This window comes from Scylla paramamosain, chromosome 22, assembly GCF_035594125.1.
Source record: "Scylla paramamosain isolate STU-SP2022 chromosome 22, ASM3559412v1, whole genome shotgun sequence".
Classification (NCBI taxonomy): domain Eukaryota; kingdom Metazoa; phylum Arthropoda; class Malacostraca; order Decapoda; family Portunidae; genus Scylla; species Scylla paramamosain.
This window is the reverse complement of record NC_087172.1, coordinates 10,919,495-10,944,910: the sequence shown is the minus strand read 5'-3', so window position 1 is coordinate 10,944,910 and position 25,416 is coordinate 10,919,495. Positions and strand designations below refer to the sequence as shown.

Here is a 25,416-nt window from a genome sequence, read left to right as displayed (position 1 = left end):
GAAGATGAGGTTTAGAAGAGGAGAGGTGGTGTTCTACAGATTGAAAATTAGATCTTAGACCGTGAATGTTGCAGAAGTTAATGAAGAAAAAGTTGAGGGGAGTGTCAAGACACTTAGGGTCATCGACAGAAAGGCAGTCTGGCCTGGGGACATTTATGGTCCCCTCCCGAGATGAATACTCTGAGACTGGTGTAGGGGTCACCATGATAATTTTGAAATTTTTGAGTGAAGGGTGTGCATGTTATTAGGTGCTTGTAGTTTTGTGTGGAGGAAGAGAGTTGTCTTTAGAGGGCAGGCTGTGACTGCCCCCTTGTGTTGTGAGACACAAAGGGAAACATTCAGTGAAGTCACAGCTGAGTTTAATGATAAGTTCACAGCATCCCCTGAACAGTGCTTTAGACCTCACTAGGAGTAATTATCGTTTCAGCAGGTGTCTACTGCCTCTTCCTGTGGGAGGAGACAGTAGACTATCACTACTATCTGCTACTATCCACTACTGTCTACTACTATCACACTACTTCTTACCTTTCCATTCATAATGCCATCTTATGCTGCCCTACTCCCTTGAATAAAATGTATATCTGGTAGTGGTATGATACACTCAATGTACTTAATTGATTAATTAAGATGGGGAACCCATTGAAAGTCACTTTACTCTGTGACTAATTTTTGGTCAGTATATTTTCTTTTCAACATTTTAAGATTTTCATGAAAATTATTCATATCTTTCAGAAATCTACTCAAGGCATTTTATCGAAAAACAAGGAGGAAACCAGAGAGGATTGTAATGTTCCGTGATGGAGTGAGTGAATCGCAGTTCCTGGAAGTCTTATCTTTTGAGCTTAAAGCTATGAGGAGTGCTTGTACAGAGCTGGAGAAAGAATATAAACCATCCATGACATTCATCGTAGTCCAAAAAAGACATCATACAAGGTGAGTCTCTCTCTCTCTCTCTCTCTCTCTCTCTCTCTCTCTCTCTCTCTCTCTCTCTCTCTCTCTCTCTCTCTCTCTCTCTCTCTCTCTCTCTCTCTCTCTCTCTCTCTCTCTCTCTAATAAGGCACCATAAAATTATGTATGTTTTCAAACTGGATCAGTAAAACATCTAAGATTGCTATTTTAGAATTCTTACTCAAAATGTTTGAATGATAATATTGTTTCATGCTCATTAAAGTAATGTCATAATTTATGTAGCCGCTCTCCTCAATTTCTATGTCATCCCACTTGTATATAGATGTGTTACATGAGGCAAAATTTACTTCATATTTTTCTTTATTCATCTACATTCTCAAGTACACTGCGGTGGCTAATGACTCACACCCATAGCTTTCCAAGTCAGTGGTGTAATCTTCACCAAGCTTAGCTTACATATCCTCTAGCCAGTTGGAAGTAAATTAGGCTTTTCTTCCTTCACATTATAGTCTTGTAGAGAATATGTTTGGGATCAAAGAAAAATAGCATTATAACCCACCAACTTTATTAGCAATACTACCTGCAACCCTGCTAAAATATCCTAAGGGTGTGTATCTGCACTGAGACTGAGAATAACAGCAGACAAGAGGATTTGGGAGTGTGAGACTAATTTGAAGTGGAAGTTGCCACAGCAAGAAGACTCCCAAAGATAGTGGTATATTTGAGGCTTTGAAGGCTCTGAAATTCCTAGTTTTGTTGGGTGAGTGAGGCTAGTGTACGGGGGATCCTTGAGTTATGCCACAGTTTCGTTCATATGCTGTATTGTAAACCAAATTTCAGCGTAAGGTGAAACCAGCCAAAGTAAGCACCTTTGTTATATAACAAAAAGAAAAGGAGAACAATTCCTTATCTTTACTCCTTTAGTTGGTTTGCTTTACTCTTGCCAGTCCTCTAGGAAACTCACTTCCTGTTTTCACATCACCACTGCACCTTCACTTTGCATCTTAAGATTAATGGAAATTAGCACGACCCTTAAACCATATAAAACAACCCTTAATGGGGAAAAACTCTTCACTTTCACTCCCTTCTTATTATTTTAACAACCCTTACTGGGGGGAAAACTCTTCACTTTCACTCCCTTCTTATTATTTTTTGAGGTTTCAAGCAATCTTTTAGCCTTCTGATGTAACATAAGACTAACTGGGATATGCCATTGATGCTGGTCTTCCAGCCAAAGCACCAATAACCAATCCATCTCAATAATCAGACTACTACACTACTAGGTTATCACAGTCAATTTCTAAAGAGCAGAATTTTCACATGTTCAGGGATGCTGTCTTTATCCTTGATAATTGTAGTTACAGTTGACTAGTTTAGGCCAAGCAGCTAGCCAATGTTCATCATCCTGTCTCCCTTCTGCACCTGTTTAACTATGTCTAATTGAACTTCCATAGTGAATGCTTTCCTTTTCCTTGATGCTCTGTCATCAGAAAAGTTTGCCTTGCACATGGGAGCCATAATGAAGGGTAAAAATAGGTAACACAAATAAGAACAAAATGGCACACAACTGAGACTGACCAATGTTTCTTTCGTTGGTCTGTTGCCACTCAAAAACATATTCCTCCACTCACCATCTACGAGTAGTTCTTTGTACTATTTTTAGTTTTTATTTCTTTTATGCAATATGAAAGAAATTAAAGAGCAGGGTCACAAAAACTTATCCAACCAAAGAAAGTAATAGTGGAAGATACCCAAAAACAAATAAATAAGGCAAAATAGAAATGTAATACAGTGGAACCTCGGTTCTCAAACTTAATTAGTTCCTGAATGCCATTCAAAATCCGAAATGTTCGAAAACCGAAACCAGTTTTTCCATAAGAAAGAATGTTAAATGGATTAATCCATTCCCAAACACCAGTCTACCCTGTCTTAGTGACTTGTGACAAATGCTTCCACAGCCAAGATGGCTGCTTCACAACATCTCCAGCTCATAAATTATTCCACTAAGATAGGGTGGACTGGTGTCTGGGAATGGATTAATCCATTTAACATTCATTCTTGTGGAGAAACTAGTCTTGGATTTTGAATGGCATTCAGGAACTAATTAAGTTTGAGAACCAAGGTTCTACTGTATTACATTTCTATTTTGTCTTATTTATTTGTTTTTGGGCATCTTCCACTATTACTTTCTTTGGTTGGATAAGTTTTTGTGACCCTGCTCTTTAATTCCTTTCATATTGCATAAAAGAAATAATAAAAATGCTTCCACAGCCAAGATGGCTGCTTCACAACATTTCCAGCTCATAAATTATTTATCCAGAAAGGATATATTGAATGAACTTAGTGACACAGAACTCATTAGAAGATACTGTTTAGACTATGCAGGTATTCTCTTTATCACTGATCTAGTGAGGGAAGGTTTACAGAGTGACAAAGAGAGGAGCAATCCGCTTACCACCAAATTGAAGATGATCATAACACTTGGACATCTTGCAGCTGGGAAAAACTACTGGGAGAATGCAATTGTCCAGTAGGGATGGCATTGTGGGTCATCAAGAGAGCCACAGGTGGCTTGGGATTACTCCTGAGCTAGCTGAAAACTATTTGTTTACATCAAGACTTTTCAATGGGATCACATTTACTTTATTTCAAAAATTGAATTACTGTCTTAAACTTTGTGTCTCTCCTCTAAATATATAAAAACAAAATAAATACTTATAGAAATTATAAATTTGAAATAAACGGCAGCTTTTACTATGTCTTAATATTTGAAATCCAGTAACTTTGCCCTAGAACTTAATTTTACTGCAGCCAAAGCAATTATGAATTCAAAATTTTGTTCAGAAACTAATTTGTTTGAAAAGGGAGGCATTCAATAACTGAGGTTCCACTATACTTGTTTGCTTTCATTATCTTATTTTAAAAAAGATTGTGTTTAGTGTAGTGTAAAAGTAAGAGATGAGTGTATTAGAAGGGCATGCTGTTTCAGTCATTTACAAAAGTCTTTGGGCAGTGTGTGCCCTTTAAGCATAGATTTGTTCTTAACATGTGATTATCTTATCACTAGTTCATATGGGGAGAGAGGGTGAATAGAGAGAGAGAGAGAGAGAGAGAGAGAGAGAGAGAGAGAGAGAGAGAGAGAGAGAGAGAGAGAGAGAGAGAGAACTACTGACAATAAAGCCAGAAATTTTAAAAAATGGCGGTTGGACTCCCCCACACACACTTAACTTTGGTATAATAGGGGAAAGTTCAGTATACAAAAATGAACCTCAAATAATTTAAATTTTGTAATTCATGCATTGGATGTAAATTATATAGTATATACTTCATGCTCCAAACCTTTGCCTCCATGCTTGCACCTTGCCTAGTCAAACTCTTTCAACTCTGTCTATCAACATCTTCCTTTCCTTCTTCCTGGAAGTTTGACTATATTCAGCCTTTTCCTAAAAGGGCTGACAGTTCTAATCCCTCAACCATGCTATTATTTTAATTTCCTGCCTATCTAAAGTTTTTGAATCTATCCTCAACAGGAAAATTCTTAAACATCTATCATTTCTCAACCTTTTATCTGATTGCCAGTATGGTTTCCATCAAGGCAGCTCTACTAGTGATCTTCTGGCTTTCCTTACTGAGTCTTGGTCATCCTCTTTTTGAAATTTTGGTGAAACTTTTGCTGTTGCCTTAGATATATCAAAAGCTTTTCCTAGTCTGGCACAAAGCTTTGATTTCCAAACTACCCTCCTACAGCTTCTATCCTTCTCTTTGTAAATTCATCTCAAGTTTCCGTTCTGACTGTTATATTGCTGCTGTGGTAGATAGTCTGTTAACGGTTTTGTTTCTCATGGTTCTGTTCTGTCACTAACTCTCTCTGGATTATTCATCAGTGATCTAAACCAAACTTCTTGTCCTGTCCACTCCTACGCTGATGATACTGCCCTGCACTTTTCCACATCTTTTCATAAATGTCCAATTCCTCATGAAGTAAACAATTCATGCAGAGAAGCCACAGAATGCCTGACTTCTGATCTCTTTAAAATTTCTGACTGGGGCAGATCAAATTTAGTATTGTTCAGTGCCTCAAAAATTCAATTCCTCCATCTATCAACTCAACACAACCTTCCAGACAACTATCCCTCAGCTTCAATGACACTCAACTGCTTCTATGTTGGATGATCTTGCCGCATCCCTAATCTCTAAGACTGGCTTTAGTGAGTTTAAGTGAATGCATTTAAGTTTTTTAGAAATTTTACTTAATTTTTTTTATTTACATGTATATACACTCAGATGATCACATACAACTTCTGACAACAACCAAAAACTACAAAAATTGTTTCATCTCTACGAATAAATTCCATTAAATATCTCGAACACTTTATTTTACACTTCTGATTAAAATCACTCCACATATTTAATACTCAGTAATGAATTACATCCTACACAAACCTCACAACTAATATTCAATGAGAAAACACAACCTACACCTACCCAATCCCTCTGTCAATATATAACACCAACAATTTACTCTGACTGCATTACAACTGTCTGACTCAATTTACTGGTACTGTGACAGGTAGCTTACCCATCTTGACCCTCTCTGGTCTGACAGCTCTGTCTGCTTCTGTCTATTCCCATCTCCTATACCTCATAATATACATGTGATGTTAGAGCAACCTTTTCCCCCAGCAAAGCTTCCATTGCTATAAGATTTATTTGCCCATACTTCGGTTTATTTTCCTATAATTTTCAATAAGGTTCATTTTTGAGTAACTATATTTATTTTCTCATACTTTGATCTTACAGTTCATTTTCCTATACTATCCATAAGGTCCATTTTCAGGTAACTATATTTATCTTCCCATATTTTGATCATACAGTTAACTTTCAATAAGGTTAATTCTTGAGTAGCTTTGGTGATCACATTTGATCAGGAACAAAGAGGCAGTGTTTCCTATGGTGTGGCAGCTGTTTGTGTTGTCCACGTCATTGGCTTCCAGTGACCTCGGCCCCCCTATACTAATTTAGTGATAGCCACCTGGTATCTCTTTCCTTGGTGATCATGTCTCATCTCTTATCTATCAGGATGGTGATAGCTTCTTGGTACCTGCTTTCATGTTTATCATCTTCTTTCATTTATTCTTTCTATTTCTTACTTCCTTCTTCATTTCTTCATTTCTTCATTCTTGTTTCATTCTTCTTTCTTACATGTTTCATTTCTTACTGGTTTTTGGGTTACATCAGCTGTCCCCCTCTTCTACACTGAATATCCTTGATCTGTTCTTTACTTATAATCTGAACTGGAAACTTCACATCCCATCTCTAGCTAAAACGGCTTCTGTGAAGTTAGGTATTGAGTCATCTCTGCCAGTTTTTCTCACCCCCAAGCTGCTAACTCTGTACAGGGGCCTTATCTACCCGTGTATGGATTATGCTTCACATGTATGGAGGCATTCCACTCATACCACTATTTTAGACAGGGTGGAATCAAAAGCTTTTCATCTCATCACCTATCCTCTAACTGACTGTCTTCGGCCTCTTTCCCATCAATGCAATGTTGCATCTCTTGCTATCTTCTACTGCTATTTTCATGCTAACTGCGCTTCTGATCTTGCTAACTGCATGCCCCCTTTCCTCCCATGGCCTTGTTTCACAAGACTTTCTTCTTTCTCTCACCCCTATTCTGTCCACCTCTCTAATGCAAGAGTTAACAAGTATTCTCAGTCTTTCATCCCTTTCTATGGTAAGCTCTGAAACTCCCTGCCTGCTTCTATATTTCCACCTTCCTATGACTTGAATTCCTTCAAGAGGGAGGTTTCAATTTTTGACTACTGCTTTGGAGCCTATTTGGGGACCAGCATCTCAGTGGGCCTATATTTTATTTATTTTTTATTTTATTTTTTTTATTTTAACTTGTTTTGTTCTTATATATATATATATATATATATATATATATATATATATATATATATATATATATATATATATATATATATATATATGATGAACATTGGCCATGGCCAACGAGAAGGGAAGAAAAGGAGCCATGGATGTGCCAGTCCCAAAAGAAAGGTAAAAAGGATCATCCAGAATTGGAAGATAAATGTCTTGAAAGCTCCCTCTTCATAGGGAGGAGGAAATACAGAAGCAGGCAAGAATTTCCCGAGTTTATCAGTAAAAAGGGATGAATAAATGTGGACAGAATGGAGGTGAGAGAAAATAGAAAATCTTATGTAATGAGGCTATGGGAGAAGGGGAGACAACCAGTTATCAAGATCAGTAGAGCAGGTAATATGAAAATAGTATAAGATAACAAGAGACACAATATTGCAGCAATGAGAGAGTGGTTAAAGACAGTCAGTTAGAGGAGAGTAGTTGATATGATGAAATGCTTTTGATTTCACCTTGTCTAGAAAAGCTTTGTGAGTGGAACATCCCTTGCATGTGAAGCACATTCCATACATAGACAGATAAGGGCCATATAGAGAGCAGCTTGGGGAACAAGAAAAACTGGCAGAGACAACTTGGAAACCTTAACTTCATAGAACTAGTCAGAAGGAGAGAGAGGAAGAAATCCTCAATCATTTTGCAAAGGTTTGAGCAAAGAGTTCAGCTTTAGAGATAGATGAGATGCCAGTGGTGTCATCAGATTAAAGTAGAGGATGAAAAATGAGGAAGCAAAGTTCTTGTACATATTTTTGGCTAGGTGCCAGAAATTACAAGGGGAGTTTGATCTAGAAAGATTTTGACTTTTCAATTGATGAAGGAGTTTTTGGATAGTTGGAGAATAGATTTGGCATGATTTCTGGCAGAAATATGAAGTCCATAAGATTCAGTTAATGAAGGCTCAAGTATCATTAGTGGGCTGTTTTTATCATGTATAGCACGAGAAAAGGCTGAGTTAAACCAAGGCTTGGAAGGTTTAGGGGAAGAGAAAGAGTGAGGAATGTACACCTTCATGCCAGACACTATCATCTCTGTTATGTACACAGCACACAGAGACAGGTCACTGATATGAAAGCAGTAGTCATTCCATGGAAAATCAATAATAGCTCCTCAGTTCCCCACAATTAGCAGAGGCAAAATGCCATTGGCACTTCTGCTTTGGGGGATTCTGAGGAGGAATTGGAGGAATAGGACAAGATACAGATAAGAGGTTTTCATCAGAGGAACCTATTAGAGAAGACAGAGTGACAGTATAAGCAGAAAGATTATTGGTTTGGAAAGGGTCAAGAATGTTGGGATTATTTCCAAAATGGTCAGGAATATGAGTAGGGTGTTGCACTAATTAGTCTAGAGGCTGATTTCAGTCACTTGGTAATGTTCCCAAGCAAGATCCTTACCAACCTGTTAATAGGCATTACCAACACCACGATCTGATTTCACAGTCATTTTCTTGGTTATGGTGATTACCAACCTGGTAACGATCATAACAAAACAAATACCTCTGCTTTGATAATACTGGTATGCCAGAGCCCCCTTATTAGACAAAATGAGTGTTGACCACACCAGCACTAAAAGAGAGAGAGAGGAAGGCATGGAAAATTGAAATACAACATGCCTTATCCATCTACTGCAAACATGGTTATATTTTTATTTAGATTCTTCTCTTTGAACATTTACCAAACTCTGCATATGCCAACCAGGCACATAGTAAATTATCTCTCCCTCAATGCTGTACACATACATTGTTAGATTTAAATATTTCAGGTTTTACGGAAATAGCCCTAACCTACTAATTTTAAGAAAGTGGTTATGATTTTTTTTTCTCTCTCTCTCTTTCTTCATGATCTGCCCACTGAAAGAATTACCATTTAGATTAATGAAATGAATTAATCTAAACCTAGCCTAACAGAAGCAAGCCTAGCCCTATGATGGAAATGGTAATTCTATTTCAACATTATCAACTATTTCTCTTACGTGACAAATTCCATATGTGTGTGTGTGAGGGTTATTACAGTTTTTAACCAAGGAGGCATAGTAGATGAAATACAGGTAACAGATAGTGAAGTTTTCATCAACTTTTTTTTATGTACGAGGGACACCAGCCAAGAACAACAATAATCTAATTAAAAATAGAAAAAATGAATAAATAAAAAAAAACACTGAGATGCCAGTCCTGAATAGGGTCTGAAGGGGTGGTCAAAAATTGAAGGATAAGTGTCTTGAAACCTCCCTCTTAAAGGAGTTCAAGTCATAGGAAGGTGGAAATACAGAAGCAGGTAGGTGGTGTGAAAAACTGGCAGAGACGTCTCAGAATGCCTGATCTTAAAGAAACTGTTTTAGCTAGAGATAAGATGTGAAATTTCCAGTTTAGATTATAAGAAAAGGATAGACCAAGGATGTTCAGTGTAGAAGAGAGGAACAGTTGAGTATCATTGAAGAAGAGGGGATAGTTGTCTGGAAGGTTGTGTCAAGTTGATAGATGGAGGAATTGAGTTTTGAGGCATTGAACAATACTAAGTTTGCTATGCCCCAATCAGAAATTTTAGAGAGATCAGAAGCCAGGTGTTCTGTGGCTTCCCTGTTTACTTCATGAAGGGTTGGATGTCTATGAATCATAAAGATGTGGAAAAGTGTAGGGTGGTATCATCAGCATAGGAGTGGATAGGGCAAGAAGTTTGGTTTAAAAGATCATTGATGAATAATAGGAAGAGAGTGGGTGACAGGACAGAACCCGGAGGAACACCACTTTTAATAGATTTAGGAAAAGAAGAGTGACTGTCTACCACAGCAGCAATAGAATGGTCAGAAAGGAAACTTGAGATGAAGTTACAGAGAGAAGAATAGAAGCCATAGGGGGGTAGCTTGGAAATTAAAGCTTTGTGCCAGACTCTACGAAAAGCTTTTGATATGTCTAAGGCAACAGCAAAAGATTCACCAAAATCTGTAAAAGAGGATGACCAAGACTCAGTAAGGAAAGCCAGAAGATCACCAGTAGAGTGGCCTTGATGAAACCCATTCTGGCTATCAGATAGAAGGTTGTGAAGTGATAGATGTTTAAGAATCTTCCTGTTGAGGATAGATTAAAAAACTTTAAATAGGCAGGAAATTAAAGCATTAGGACTGTAGTTTGAGGGATTAGAATGATCACCCTTTTTAGGAACAGGCTGAATGTAGGCAAACTTCCAGCAAAAAGGAAAGGTAGATGTTGACAGACAAAGTTGAAAGAGTTTGACTAGGCAAGGTGCAAGCATGGAGGTGCAGTTTCAGAGAAAAATAAGAGGGACCCCATCAGGTCCATAAGCCTTCCTAGGGTTTAAGCCAGTGAAGGCATGGAAAACATCATTGTGAAGAATTTTAGTAGGTAGCATGAAGTAGTCAGAGGGTGAAGGAGAGGGAGGAACAAGCCCAGAATCGTCCAAGGTAGAGTTTTTAGCAAAGGTCGGAGTGAAGAATTCAGCTTTAGAGATAAATGTGATTGCAGTGGTGCCATGTGGTTGAAATAAAGGAGGGAAAGTAGAAGCAAAGTCATTGGAGATGCTTTTGGCTAAATGCCAGAAGTCATGAGGGAAGTTAGATCTTGGAAGATCTTGACACTTTCTATTAATGAAAGTTTTTGGCTAGTTGGAGAACAGACTTGGCATGGTTCTGGGCAGAAATGTACAGTGCATGAGATTCTGGTGATGGAAGGCTCAAGTACCTTTTGTGGGCCACCTCTCTATCATTTATAGCACAAGAACAGGCTGTGTTAAACCAAGGTTTGGAAGGTTTAGGTCAAAAATAAGAGTGAGGGATGTACATCTCCATGCCAGACACTATCACCTCTGTTATGTGCTTGGCACACAGAGACTTGTCTCTGTCACAGAAGCATTAGTCACTCCAAGGAAAATCAGCAAAAAAAACTCTTCAGGTCCCCCCAACTAGCAGAGGCAAAACACCAGAGCACCTCTGCTTAGGGGGATCCTGAGGAGGGATTGGAGCAATAGGACAAGATATAGATATGAGATTATCATTGGAGGAGCCCAATGGAGAAGAGAGGATAACAGCACAAGCAGAAAGATTAGAGGTTAGGAAAAGGTCAAGAATGTTGGGCGTATCCCCAAGACGGTCAGGAATATGAGTAGGGTGTTGCACCAATTGCTCTAGGTCATGGAGGATAGCAGAGTTGAAGGCTAGTTCACCAGGATGGTCAGTGAAGGGAGAGGAAAGCCAAAGCTGTTGGTGAACATTGAAGTCTCCAAGAATGGATCTCTCTGCAGAAGGGAAGAGAGTCAGAATGTGTTCCACTTTGGAAGTTGAGCAGCCAAAGAATTTCTTATAGTCAGATAAGTTAGGTGAGAGGTATACAGCATAGATGAATTTAATTTGAGAGTGACTCTAGTCGTAGCCAGATGGTGGAAAACTCAGAAGATTCAAAAGCTTGGGCATGAGAGCAGGTTAAATCATTGTGCACATAAATGCAACATCCAGCTTTGGATTGAAAATGAGGATAGAGAAAGTAGGAGGAAGCAGAAAAGGGCCAACTGTCAGTTGCCTCAGACACCTGTGTTTCAGTGAGAAAAAGAAGATTAGGTTTACCAGAAGTGAGATGATGTTCTACAGATTGAAAATTAAATCTAAGACCACGAATGTTGCAGAAATTAATGAAGAAAAGTTGAGGGGGTGTCAAGACACTTAGGGTCAATACCAGAAGAGCAGTACGACCTGGGGACATTTGTGGTCCCCTCTCCAGATGGGGACTCTGAGGCTGGTGTAGGAGTCACCATGATTTTGAATTTTTAGTAAAGGGTGTGTATGTAATTAGGTGCTTGTAGTTTTGTGTGAAGGAAGAGAGTTGTCTTTAGAGGGCAGGCTGTGACTGTCCCCCCTGTATTGTGAGACAAAGAGAAATCCTCAGTGAGGTCACAGCTGGTTTTAATGATAAGTTCACAGCACCCCCTGATCCAGTGCTTTAGACCTCACTGGGAGTAATTATCATGAAGTGAATTCACACTGCCATCCAGATTCTTCTTAAACTTTATCATATTACTGTTATAGCCTACAAAATGTTGTTGTTTTGTTAAATGATTTTAATGTACAATTTAGGAAATAAAACAAGTGCAAGATGATAAGAACTTGTGATATTTGCAAGACATAAATGCATTGGTAAGATCCATTGAGGAGGCCCATCAGATCCCAAGCCAGCATTACCAAAGGTTTCAATTTCTGGTAAGGATCAAAACAAACAATGCCACAAAAAATGTCTGTGAAATTGAATTTGTTGTTGGTGGCAGACATCACCACTCATTGGTAATGATCACAACAACAGGAAGTGACTGTGAAATAGGCCTTAGGTCATGGAGGGCACCGAAGTCAAAGGCTAGTTCACCACGTTTCTCAGCAAAGGGAGAGGAAAGCCAGAGCTGGTGGTTAACACTGGTCTCCAAAAATGGAAATCACCACAAAGAGAGGATGTGTTCTATTTTGGAAGTTCAATTTTTTGTAGTTATGGGAGCTAGGTGATAAGTATATAGCACAGGTGAATTTAATTTGAGAGTGATTCTGTACTCATAGCCAGGTGGTTGAAAATTCAGGATCCTGAGGGGTCAGGAAGTTTAGCATTTATAATGGCAACTGGATGATGCAGTCTTGTTTATGATTTCTTTTTGTGATCTGATCAGCTCTATTTTTTCTCAAATATCACAAATTTTCATGTGCTGTTTTTTGTCCTCCAAAGAAGTCTATCAATCATTCAATTTTCTTTTTTTTTTATATAGTTTTGTAATTTATCCACTTGTCTCCTCTGCCTCCATCCTCATGCCCATTTGGGAGGAAATGCTGCTGGTAGAGGATAAGGCAATGCTACTAGTAAATATAGCAAGGACCTCACATAGTTTAGGTGGAAATGCCCAATAAAGCTTTCTGCCTTTCTATGGCATCCTTGGCCAGGTTGGGCCAAGGCAGGAAGGAGGGTGAAATTTTTTGAGCCTACAGAAACTCTTGTAACAGAGGTGGCACCCCCACATCTGTGGGAAAGATAGTAACAGGTCCACATTGTCTGGAGATCCAGGCTCCTGTTTTTGCACTGGAAGTGAAACTTTTCTCATTGTTCCATTAGCAATGGTGTTCCTGGTATTCTGTCCTGTCACCCTCTCTATTATTCAGCATTGATCTTCCTAGCCAAACCCCTATGCTGATGATAACAATCTTCATTTTTCCATGTCTTTTATCAATTAAACAGCTCACCCAGGGAACCCACAGATTTCCTGATTTCTGAACTTCCTAAATTTCTGATTGGAGCAAAGTGAACTTGTGTCTTTCATCGTCTCAAAACCCAGTTCTTCCATCCATCAACTCAGCATAATCTTCCAGTTAGCTATCTCCTCTTCTTCATGACATTCAACTGTCTTTGTCAATATTGGATGGATGCTTATTCATAGTTTTATGTTTACCTTCAATCTAAGCTCTCTTGTTCAGTTATGTGATGTTACCATTATCTGAGTCACACATGTAGTAATAACTGAACAAAAAATAACTGCAGCATTGAAATTGCCATAAAGATTGAACATTTTCAGTTCTGTTATCTATGGTTGATAATACTTAGTCTAGTGTATTACCAGAATAAAGAAATGTAGGAAGGCCAGCTCACTAAAGTAAACCAATTATATCAAAATAATTTGTGAATCCTTGGATAGTTGGCCTGTAATCCAGATATATTGTATTATCCCTTGACCAGAAAATAGCAGGCAAGTTAAAATCACGAATGATTGTAACTTCCTTATTAATACAGAATTGTTCTAAGAAGTTGATTAGGATAAGATTATCCTTAAAAGAGTTAGGTTGAAGCCAGTACACAACTAACATGTAGAGATTCAGATAACCCATTCGATGGCAAGCATTTTTCACAACTTTCCCCTGGTGCCAAGCAAATTTTGATTTTTTTAAGTGTGTAGAATGGCTACAAAAAACATACTTGATACATTTTGCTATTCTTCTCTTATTATTTTCATGATTTTTAGGGACCAGAAGTTTTGATATTTGGACTGTTACAACCCCACAGACTTAAGCACACCATAGCACTTGCTGAACTAACTTTGGAAGGTAGACTGAGGGTCTGAGATGCAGGAGTTTGAGTACGTAGAGGTTTGACATGAGTTATGTGGGGATATGTGAGCCTATGAGCCAAGCTGCGTGTATGAAGTCGGATATTTTGTTTTGACGTACAAAAATATTTTATTGTAAACATGTTGTATTTCAATAGAAATCATGAAAATAAGTAATCAGAAGTAGATAACACATATATACAACAATTTTAGACACTATTAACTTGTGAGGTGATTTACAAGTCACTGAAATATATGTTTTATATTACTTCTTTTATAATTATTTCTTATATGATAAAACACTAATTCCATTGAGGCTTTGTTATTTTTCTGTACACACTGTTTACTACACTTATGACATATTTTAGATATTCTTGCGCACAGTGAGACATCCTCCTTGTACTGCAGTCAAATCAGGAATGGGACCTGTACCTTCAGCATGCCTACAGGATTGGTATGGGCTTATGGTCAGTGAGGGGGAAGGGTAAAGTTATGAGAAGTATCCTGACAAAGTATGAAAAGCCTCCCAGTCAAAATATGGACACAGCAATTTTTTAAATTGTCTCCATAAATATATGCCACTGGCACACACTGCACCTATCCACTGCCATAAGTAAGCGGTGCTGGTATCGTTTGGGGTTGATTAAGTGTAGTGTATTGTATGTATATATGGTATATATGTACATTTGGGCAGTTGATGTCTAATGAGGTAAAAGAAAGATTGTTCTTTATATATATGCATGCTCCATTTTTTATGAACATTTCTAGTTTCATCAGTACATCTATAAGATGATAACCATGTATAGTTAGAAATGAGTTAGGAATACTTAGAAGTAGCCAGGACTGTAATGGCTATGATATCAATACTGTAGTTATGTAGGAAGTGAGCTGTGAGGTTTAATTTATTTACTACATTGGATTAGTATTACAAAGATTAATTTAATATTAAGTTAATTCCTTATTACTGAGTAACTATGCAAGTTATTTACCACTTGGAAATTATTTCATCCTGCCTTTGGAGCAGCAACTTGTGTAGAATAAGAACAAATAAAACAAGCATAGAAAATAACAGTATCTTCTACACTAATTCTCCCTGCATCTGCCACACCACATTTCTCTTTATGGCCTCAATCATCCATTCATTTGTCTCCCAGCAGCAGTACCATTTATTGCTTTCCTGTCTTCTCCACTCTTTCATTCCTTTTATGCCCTTACTCAGTCAGAATAACTAATTTTATATTTCTCCTGTCTCTCATACCTTTAACATTCCAGTATCACATGCTCCTTTGTCTCATCCTGTCCCATGTCACACATCTGCCACACTGCTGCAGGACTTGACCATCTGTGATTTCTTGCATTCATCTCCATACATTGTACTGTAACTCAGAAGAGATCACCCTGGCTTCCATCATACCACTTTTCATACTTTGGGGCTTCTTTTTCCTTATGTCTTTCCAAATCCTCTTTCTTTCCATCTCATTCTTCCCACCTACCTCACTTCTCTATCTGTTTCACTTTTCCATTTTCTCACATCCCATTCATTTTTCTCTCTACCTCCTCTTCATGCTCTTTTCAATTTCTCCCAGCCATTCTAATCCCCATATAACTTATGATCCACTCCTGTCTGTCATTCTCATGCACCTTTTCTGCCATTTGCTTCCACTTTCTTTCCACAAATACAAAAATTCTTGCATCATCCATTCTTTCAAGTCTAATCTTGTATCTAAGTGTCACTTTTGTAAGTTTCCATAAATACTCGTATGCTCCATTCCATATCACATCTCAAAGCTTCTACTGCTATATACCTTGGTGAATTTGATGCCATCCTTGCTACTCAACTCTGTCCAACTTCTGACTTATCAATTTCATTTTCATTCCATGCAGTCACATCCATACCATATATAATACTTGGTGCAGCCACACTCTTCCACACTTCTTTCAGCACATCATACTTACATGCTCTCAACCTTGCCATGCTTCCCAGTTAACCTATTCACTGGTTCAGCATGCTTATTGTTTCATTCTTTGTCTTATCACACCCATTTGGACTCATCCATAGCCCTAAGTACTTGTATTCAGGTGTCTGTTGCACCTCACTACTCCCAAGTTTCCATACTGCATTTCTCTCACCCTTTGATCTATTTACTTTCATCACTTTGCTCTTTTCACTATTATTAAATTTCATACCAAAATCTCTACCATACCCATCCACAACATCTAATAAGCTTTAGGGCTCTTCTGCTGATTCACTCATAACCACTCATGCTCTTGCTTTCATTTCTCACATCCTGACTGCTAATTTCTCTCATTACAGGATAAATAGGGTTGGTAATAAAATGCATTTTTGTCTTAATTCCTGTTTTGCTCTTCACCCAATCAACTTGTATACTTTTTTTTTTTTTTTTTTTTTTTTTTTTTTTTTTTGAGGAGGAGGAGGAGGAGGAGGAGGAGGAGGAGGAGGAGGAGGAGGGGCATCAACCAAGGGCAACAAAACTCTAATAAAAATAAGCCCACTGACATGCTGGTCCCCAAATAGGGTCCGAAGCACTAGTCAAAAATTGAAGGATAAGCATCTTGAAACCTCCCTCTTGAAGGAAATCAAGTTATAGGAAGGTGGAAATACAGAAGCAGGCAGAGAGTTCCAGAGTTTATGAGAGAAAGGGATGAATGATTGAGAATACTTAACTCTTGTATTAGAGAGGTAGACAGAATAGGGGTAAGAGAAAGAAGAAAGTCTTGTGCAGCGAGGCTGCGGGAGGAGGGGAGACATGCAGTTAGCAAGATCAGAAAAGCAGTTAGCATGAAAATAGCAGTAGAAGATAATTATGGATGCAACATTGCATCAATGAGAAAGAAGCTGAAGACGGTCAGTTAAAGGAGAGAAGTTGATGAGATGAAAAGTTTTTTATTCCACCCTGTCTAAAAGAGCAGTATGAGTGGAACCCCCCAGACATGTGAAGCATACTCCATACATGGACAAATAAGGCCCTTGTACAGAGTTAGCAGCTGTGGAGGTGAGAAAAGCTGGCGGAGACATCTCAGAATGCTTAACTTCATGGAAGCTGTTTTAGCTAGAGATGAGATGTGAAGTTTCCAGTTTAGATTTTAAGAAAAGGACAGACTAAGGATGTTCAGTGTAGAAAAGGGGGACAGTTGAGTGTCGTTGAAGAAGACGGTATAGTTGTCTGGAAGGTTGTGTTGAGTTGATATATGAAGGAATTAAGTTTTTGAGGCGTTGAAATATACCAAGTTTGCTCTGCCCCAATCAGAAATTTTAGAGAGATCAGAAGTCAGGCATTCTGTGACTTCCCTGTGTGAACTGTTTGCTTCCTGGAGTGTTGGACATCTATGAAAAGCCATGGAAAGTGCAGGGTGGTATTATCAGCGTAAGACTGGATAGGACGAGAAGTTTGGTTTAGAAGATCATTGATGAGTAATAGGAAGAGAGATGGTGACAGGACAGAATCCAGAGCAACACCACTGTTAATAGATTTAGGAGAAGAACAGTGACCATCTACCACAGCAGCAATAGAATGGTAGGAAGAAAACTTGAGATGAAGTTACAGAGGGAAGGATAGAAGCCATAGGAGGGTAGTTTGGAAATCAAAGCTTTGTGCCAGATTCTATCAAAAGCTTTTGATATGTCTAAGGCAACAGCAAAAGTTTCACCAAAATCTCTAAAGGAAAACCAGAAGATCACCAGTAGAGCAGCCTTGATGGAACCCATACTGGGGATCAGATAGAAGGTTGTGAAGTGGTAGATGTTAAACTTTAGATAGGCAGGAAATTAAAGCAATAAGGTGGTAGTTTGAGGGATTAGAACTTTCACCCTTTTTAGGAACAGGCTGTATGTAGGCAAACTTCCAGCAAGAAGGAAAGGTAGATGTTGACATAGTTGAAAGAGTTTGACTAGGCAAAGTGCAAGCACGGAGGTGCAGTTTCGGAGAACAAAAGGAGGGACCCCATCAGGTCCATAAGCATTCCGAGGGTTTAGGCCAGCAAGGGCATAATGGAAAACATCATTGCAAAGAATTTTAATAGGTGGCATGAAGTAGTCAGAGGGTGGAGGAGAAGGAGGAACAAGCCCTGAATCATCCAAGGTAGTGTTTTTTGCAAAGGCTTGAGCAAAGAGCTCAGCTTTAGAAATAGAGGTGATAGCAGTGGTGCCATGTGGTTAAAATAAAGGAGGGAAAGTAGAAGAAGCAAAGTTATTGGAGATATTTTTGGCTAGGTGCCAGAAGTCACTAGGGAATTAGATCTTGAAAGATTTTGACACTTTCTATTAATGAAGGAGTTTTTGGATAGTTGGTGAATAGACTTGACATGGTTCCAGGTAGAAATACAAAGTGCATGAGATTCTGGTGATAGAAGGCTCAAGTACCTTTTGTGGGCTACCTCTCTATCATGTATAGAATTAGAACAGGCTGTATTAAACCATGGTTTGGAAGGTTTAGGTCAAGAAAGAGTGAGGAATGTACGCCTCCATACTAGACACTATCACCTCTGTTATGCGCTCGGCACACAGAGATGGCCTCTGTCACAGAAGCTGTAGTCATTCCAAGAAAAATCATCAAAATACTTCCTCAGGTCCTCCCAACTAGCAGAGGCAAAATGCCAGAGGCACCTCCACTTAGGGGGATCCTGAGGAGAGATTGGAGCGATAGGACAAGATACAGATATGAGATTGTGATCGGAGGAGCCCAATGAAGAAGAGAGGGTAACAGCATAAGCAGAAGAATTAGAGGTTAGGAAAAGGTCAAGAATGTTGGGTGCATCTCCAAGACAGTCAGGAATATGAGTAGGGCATTGCACCAATTGCTCTAAGTTGTGGAGGAGAGCAAAGTTGAAAGCTAATTCACCAGGATGGTCAGTGAAGGGAGAGGAAAGCCAAAGCTGGTGGTGAATATTGAAGTCTCCAAGAATGGAGATCTCTGCAAAAGGGAAGAGATTACAAATGTGCTCCACTTTGGAAGTTAAGTAGTCATAGAATTTCTTATAGTCGGAGGAGTTAGGTGAGAGGTATACAGCACAGATAAATTTAGTTTGAGAGTGACTCTGGAGTTGTAGCCAGATGGTGGAAAAATTGGAAGATTAAAGAGTGTGGGCATGAGAGTAGATTAAGTCTTTGCACACACAAACACAACATCCAGCTTTGGATTGAAAATGAGGATAGAGAAAGTAGTAGGGAATAGAAAAGGGGCTACTGTCAGTTGCCTCAGACACCTGTGTTTCAGTAAGGAAAAGAAAATGAGGTTTAGTAGAGGAGAGATGGTGTTCTACAGATTGAAAAATTAGATCTAAGACTGCAAATGTTACAGAAGTTAATGAAGAAAAAGTTGAGGAGGGGTGTCAAGACACTTAGGGTCAATACCAGAAGAGCAGTCCGACCTGGGGACATTTGTGGTCCCCTCCCCAGATGGGGACTCCAAGGCTGGAGTAGGAATTGCCATGATAATTTTGAATTTTGAGTGAAGGGTGCATGTGTAATTAGGTTCTTGTAGTTTTGTATGAAGGAAGAGAGTTGTCTGTAGAGGGCAGGCTGTGACTGCCCCCTTGTGTTGTAAGACACAAAGAGAAACATTCAGTGAGGTCACAGCTGGGTTTAATGATAAGTTTTGGTCCAGTGCTTTAGACCTCACTGGGAGTAATTATTGTTTTAGCAGGTGTCTACTGCCTCCTCCTCAGCTTTCATGTCACCATACATACTTATCATTATATTGATTATATTTTTACTCAACCCAATATTTTTATAATTTTTTTTATTTTATTTATTTGTTTTTTATTTATTTTTTATTTATTTATTTATTATTTTTTACTCTGCATATATATATATATATATATATATATATATATATATATATATATATATATATATATATATATATATATATATATATATATATATATATATATTTATTTATTTATTTTATTTTATTTTTTTTATTTTTTTATTTATTTATTTTTTTTAATATCATCTTATCACATGCTTTCACTATATCAAGAAAACATCAGTAAACCTTCCCTTCATCTTTTTTTTTTTCTGTCATCTCATTCACACCAAACATATCCTCTGCTCTTCTATCCAAATGGAAACCATTCTGCTCCTCACCCAACACTAGCTCTCGTAATCCTCTTATTCAGTCTTTCGTTCAGCACTGTACTAAACACTTTACCTACAATTACTCAGTCTTTCATTGAACACTGCACTAAACACTTTACCTACTGTATTAACAGTTCTTCAGGTCATTCTAATTCTTGTATCATTCATATGCAGCAGTGTCTCTCTACTTTCATTCCTCTTTCTCGGCACTCTCTCTTCATCACACACTTGGGTGATTAATCCACTCATTTTATCGATCACTACCTCATCACCATTCTTGTAGAACTTGTATGGTATATCATCTGGTCCTGTTGCACTTTTCTTCCTTTTCATACATCTTTCAACTTCCTGCTAATCCTTTCATCTAGTTCATTTGCATTTTTCTATTTCAGTGTCTCATATCCTTCTCTCATATCAAGCACCTCTCCTACACCACCCACTGGGTGGTGTAGGAGACTCTGACTCTGTCCCAAGACTCTGTGATTGCCTCTCTGATTCTTTCCTTCTCTGTTATAACTACACCAGTCAATTTCAGACTCTCCACACTTTCACTGCCTGACATTCTCACCTCTCATGAACTTGTCCATTCATGGCCATCTTCCATGCCTTTCTCTTCTCTCCCTTAAAGAGTGAATCATGCTTCTTTCACACTTCACCTTGGCATTCATCATCTTTCACTTCATCAGTCACTGCTGTCCCACATATGCTGCCCATGGATTTTGATACTCATTCTTAGCTTCTCTGCTTTCATGCCTTATTTTCCTCAGCCATCTACACTTTATTAGTCTTTCGCTCCCTCTTAGCCTCTCAGATTTCATCATTCACTACAGTTTACAAATTCTTTTCTGCATACTCTCACAAATCCTATCTGGTTTACAGCTGCACTCCTTACATCCATAGCTTCTCATTCAGATGCTCCATATCTTGCATACTTGCATCATCCCAACTTCTTTCATTCAGATCAACCTGAAAATTCTCCCATCCCACATGTCTCAGTCTGCAAATGCAGTAAATCTTTATTTTCATCAATCCTACACCATACATAGACCCTTTCTTTACATATTCACAACAGTAATAATAACATAACAGTGATAATACAAAACAGCAATAATGCCACAATTTAACAATAACATCACAAGTTTGTAACATATCTGAATGAAATGGAAGGGCAAAATTTGAGAGGCAGCTCAATAAAATTGATAACCACCAAGTAAGCATTGATAGGAGATGGAATACTACATCAAGGGAAAGTGGAAAATTTCCTATTGTGAACATCTTTTCAGTGGATTAGGCATCAGAGATAATACTCGACATATGAGTAGAAAACCATTTCTTTTCCTGTTCCCATGAATGAGTGTTTTGTTAGATTTGCTCTTTGTAGAGAATGGAGTATAATGATTATAATTTTTTTTTTTTTTATCAGGTTGTTCTGCAATGAACGTGAAGGGGTAGGGAGGTCTGGCAATGTTCCTCCAGGCACAACAGTGGACCACACCATCACTCATCCAACTCAGAAAGACTTCTACCTTTGCTCCCACCAGGTGAGGCTTATGTATTATAGCTGCAACATATAATTTGAATTTATGGTTGTGGACTTTTAATAACCATAAATCAGAATCTTAGATGCCTAAAACTCCTTAATTACTTTAGTGTAGTGTGTCAACTTACCTGGTCACATATTAGAAATTGTCAACCAGACAACCAAATCAGTAGTTTTGCTGCCAAGGGGGGACACGATGAGAAAATAGTGAGTTGCTGATTTCAGTACTTTACAAAAATGAAAAATATAAAAACCATAAATAAATAGTTTCTGATTAGGTAGGAACCCCCTAAGTAAGGGATGGCCCTACCAAACTAACCCCCCCTCCCCCCCACTACTCAGGATGGTGATCAGGAGAGGAAGGAACTATACCCAAATAACCTAACAGAGAGACACAACCCCAGTAATGCTTAGCTGTATGTTGGCAAACGGTGGCGAGTGGAGAAATGTGTTGGCATCCATGAACGACAATGAAAATGAATGGAAGGAGCATAAATGCAACTTGAATGGATAGAGGAAAATGAAAAGGAGTAGGGGACAGGAAAAGAACATTTTTATTTATTAGAACTTCCTTTCACCCTTTAATTCCTCACTCACTCCTCACCTTTGCTGCTTACATTTATTCTTTATACTTTCTCCCCATCCTTCCATTATCTTCCTTCACCCTTCCTCCACTTCCTTACCCCATATACTCTCCTTCCCCAGTTATTTCCCTTCCTCCTCTTTTTTCCTTCCCTCTCCCTTCCTCTTTAGTTCTCTTAAACCTCAGGCCCTCCTTGTCACCTCCCCTCCCTCTTATCTATCAGAGATAAGGGACAAGAGAGAGGAAGGGAGAGGAGGGCAGGGAAGGAGAAAGTAGGGAAAGAGAGAGAGAGAGAGAGAGAGAGAGAGAGAGAGAGAGAGAGAGAGAGAGAGAGAGAGAGAGAGAGAGAGAGAGAGAGAGAGAGAGATTAAGATTCAGATTCAGATTCAGTACTTTTATTCATGATGCATATACATACGAGTATACAGTATTGTCAAAAAGACATCAGCCAAGAGCCTGTTTTATGCCTGTGAGGTCAAAAGCAATGAATCAGGGGGTGCTGTGAACTTATCATTAACCCTTATATTCCGGTGATTAAACCATTTTCCCATAAGCCATGACGGGTAAAAATCATAAACCTAGAAATTGTCAGAAGACTGTTTGAATACTAATATTTTTTTTCTCTGTGTTATTCCGAATACAATGATGTACTTTGTAGCTTGATGTGATCTCTGAAAAGGTTAGTTATGGCTTATCAAGGATCTCGCTGTGTGATCCGTCAACCAGAAAAAGTCCAGAGAACACACACACACACACAATAATAGGGAAGGATCTGAGATCCTTCCCTAGTATCAGGCTGCCCGTGTCCTTCGCTCTTATCAGGTCCCTGGGCTCTTATCAGGGTGCTTTCCACACAGCAGGTCGCTGGGGTTGCCAAGTGTCGTCCTCAGAATGGGAGAATAGCATAGTTACTGCTAAATATACAGAGCTAGTGGCAACACTACGGGTGGAAACAGATGCCAGACACTTCCACTCCTACTTCTCTCCTACTTTCTCTATCCTCATTTTTTATCCAAATCTGGATGTTGCGTTTATGTGCGCAACTACTTAACCCGCTCTCATGCCCACACTCTTGAATCTCCCAAGTTTTCTCTATGACTACAGAGTCACTCTCAAACTAAATTTATCTGTACTGTATACCTCTCACCTAACTCCTCTGACTATAAGAAATTCTTTAACTACTTAACTTCCAAAGTGGAGCACTTTCTGACTCTCTTCCCTTTTGCAGAGATCTCCATTCTTGGAGACTTCAATGTTCACCACCAGCTTTGGCTTTCCTCTCCCTTCACTGACCATCCTGGTGAACTAGCCTTCAATATTGCTATCCTCTATGACCCAGAGCATTTGGTGCAACACCCTACTTCTATTTCTGACTGTCTTGGAGATACACCCAACATTCTTGACCTCTAATCCTTCTGCTTATGCTGTCACCCTCTCTTCTCCTTTGGGCTCCTCCAACCACAATCTCACATCCGTATCTTGTCCTATCACTCCAATCCCTCCTCAGGATCCCTCTAAGCGAAGGTGCCTCTGGTGTTTTGCCTCTGCTAGTTGGGAGGACCTGAGGAGGTATTTTGCTGATTTTCCTTGGAATGACTACTGCTTCCATGTCAGAGACCCGTCTTTGTGTGCTGAGCGCATAACAGAAGTGATAGTGTCTGGCATGGAGGCGTACATTCCTCACTCTTTTGCTGGACCTAAACCTTCCAAACTGTGGTTTAAGACAGCCCACAAAAGGTACATAAGCCTTCCATCACCAGAATCTCATGCACTTTATATTTCTGCCCAGAACCATGCCAAGTCTGTTCTCCAACTAGCCAAAAACTCCTTCATTAACAGAAAATGTCAAAATCTTTCAAGATCTAGCTCCCCTCATGACTTCTGGCATCTAGCCAAAAATATCTCCAATAACTTTGCTTCTTCTTTGCCTCCTTTATTTCAACCAGATGGCACCACTGCTATCACATCTGTTTCTAAAGCTGAACTCTTCACTCAAACCCTTGCTAAAAACTCTACCTTGGACAATTCTGGGATTTTAACTCCCTCTCCCAGCCTCTGACTACTTCATACTACCTATTAAAATTCTTCGCAATGACGTTTTCCATGCCCTCGCTGGTCTGAACCGTAGGAAGACTTATGGACCTGATGGGGTCCCTTTTATTGTTCTCCAAAACTGTACCTCCGTGCTTGCACCTTGTCTAGTCAAACTCTTTCAGCTCTGTCTGTCAACATCTACCTTTCCTTCTTGCTGGAAGTTTGCCTACATTCAGACTGTTCCTAAAAAAGGGTGACCATTCTAATCCCTTAAACTACATCTACCTTTCCTTTTTGCTGGAAGTTTGCCTACATTCAGCCTGTTCCTAAAAAAGGGTGACCATTCTAATCCCTCAAACTACTGTCCTATTGCTTTAATTTCCTGCCTGTCTAAAGTTTTTTAATCTATCCTCAATAGGAAGATTCTTAAACATCCATCACTTCACAACTTTCTATCTGATCGCCAGTATGGGTTCTGTCAAGGCTGCTCTACTGGGGATTCCTTACTGAGTCTTGCTCATCCTCTTTTAGAGATTTTGGTGAAACTTTTGCTGTTGCCTTAGACATATCAAAAGCTTTTGATAGAGTCTGGCACAAAGCTTTGATTTCCAAACTACCCTCCTATGGCTTCTATCCTTCCCTCTGTAACTTCATCTCAAGTTTTCTTCCTACCGTTCTATTGCTGCTGTGGTAGACAGTCCCTGTTCTTCTTCTATATCTGTTAACAGTGGTGTTCCTCAGAGTTCTGTCCTGTCACCCACTCTCTTTTTATTATTCATCAATAACCTTCCTTCTAAACCAAACTTCTTGTCCTATCTACTCCTACACTGATGATACCACCCTGCACTTTTCCACATCTTTTCATAGACGTCCAACCCTTCAGGAAGTAAACATTTCATGCAGGGAAGCCACAGAATGCCTGACTTCCGATCTTTCTAAAATTTCTGATTGGGTCAGAGCAAACTTGGTATTGTTCAATGCCTCAAAAACTCAATTCCTCCATCTATGAACTCGACACAACCTTCCAGACAACTATCCCCTCTTCTTCAGTGACACAACTATCCCCTTCTTCTACATTGAACATCCTCGGTCTGCCCTTTACTTATAATCTGAACTGGAAACCACATCTCATCTCTAGCTAAAACAGCTTCTATGAAAATAGGTGTTCTGAGACGTCTCTGCCAGCTTTTCTCATCCCCCCAGCTGTTAACTCTGTACAAGGGCCTTATCC

The 25,416-nt window shown here is 39.0% G+C and overlaps 1 protein-coding gene across 1 annotated transcript in view; it reads left to right on the top strand.

Annotated features, from left to right (window-relative positions):
* The window catches only part of LOC135111538 (protein argonaute-2-like), a 253,733-nt gene that overhangs the window by 202,075 nt on the left and 26,242 nt on the right, over positions 1-25,416 (top strand). The window contains exons 13-14 of the mRNA XM_064024947.1: positions 733-933; positions 21,452-21,569. Coding sequence (XP_063881017.1) covers positions 733-933; positions 21,452-21,569 — 319 coding nt within the window. The remainder of the gene's footprint in view (positions 1-732; positions 934-21,451; positions 21,570-25,416) is intronic.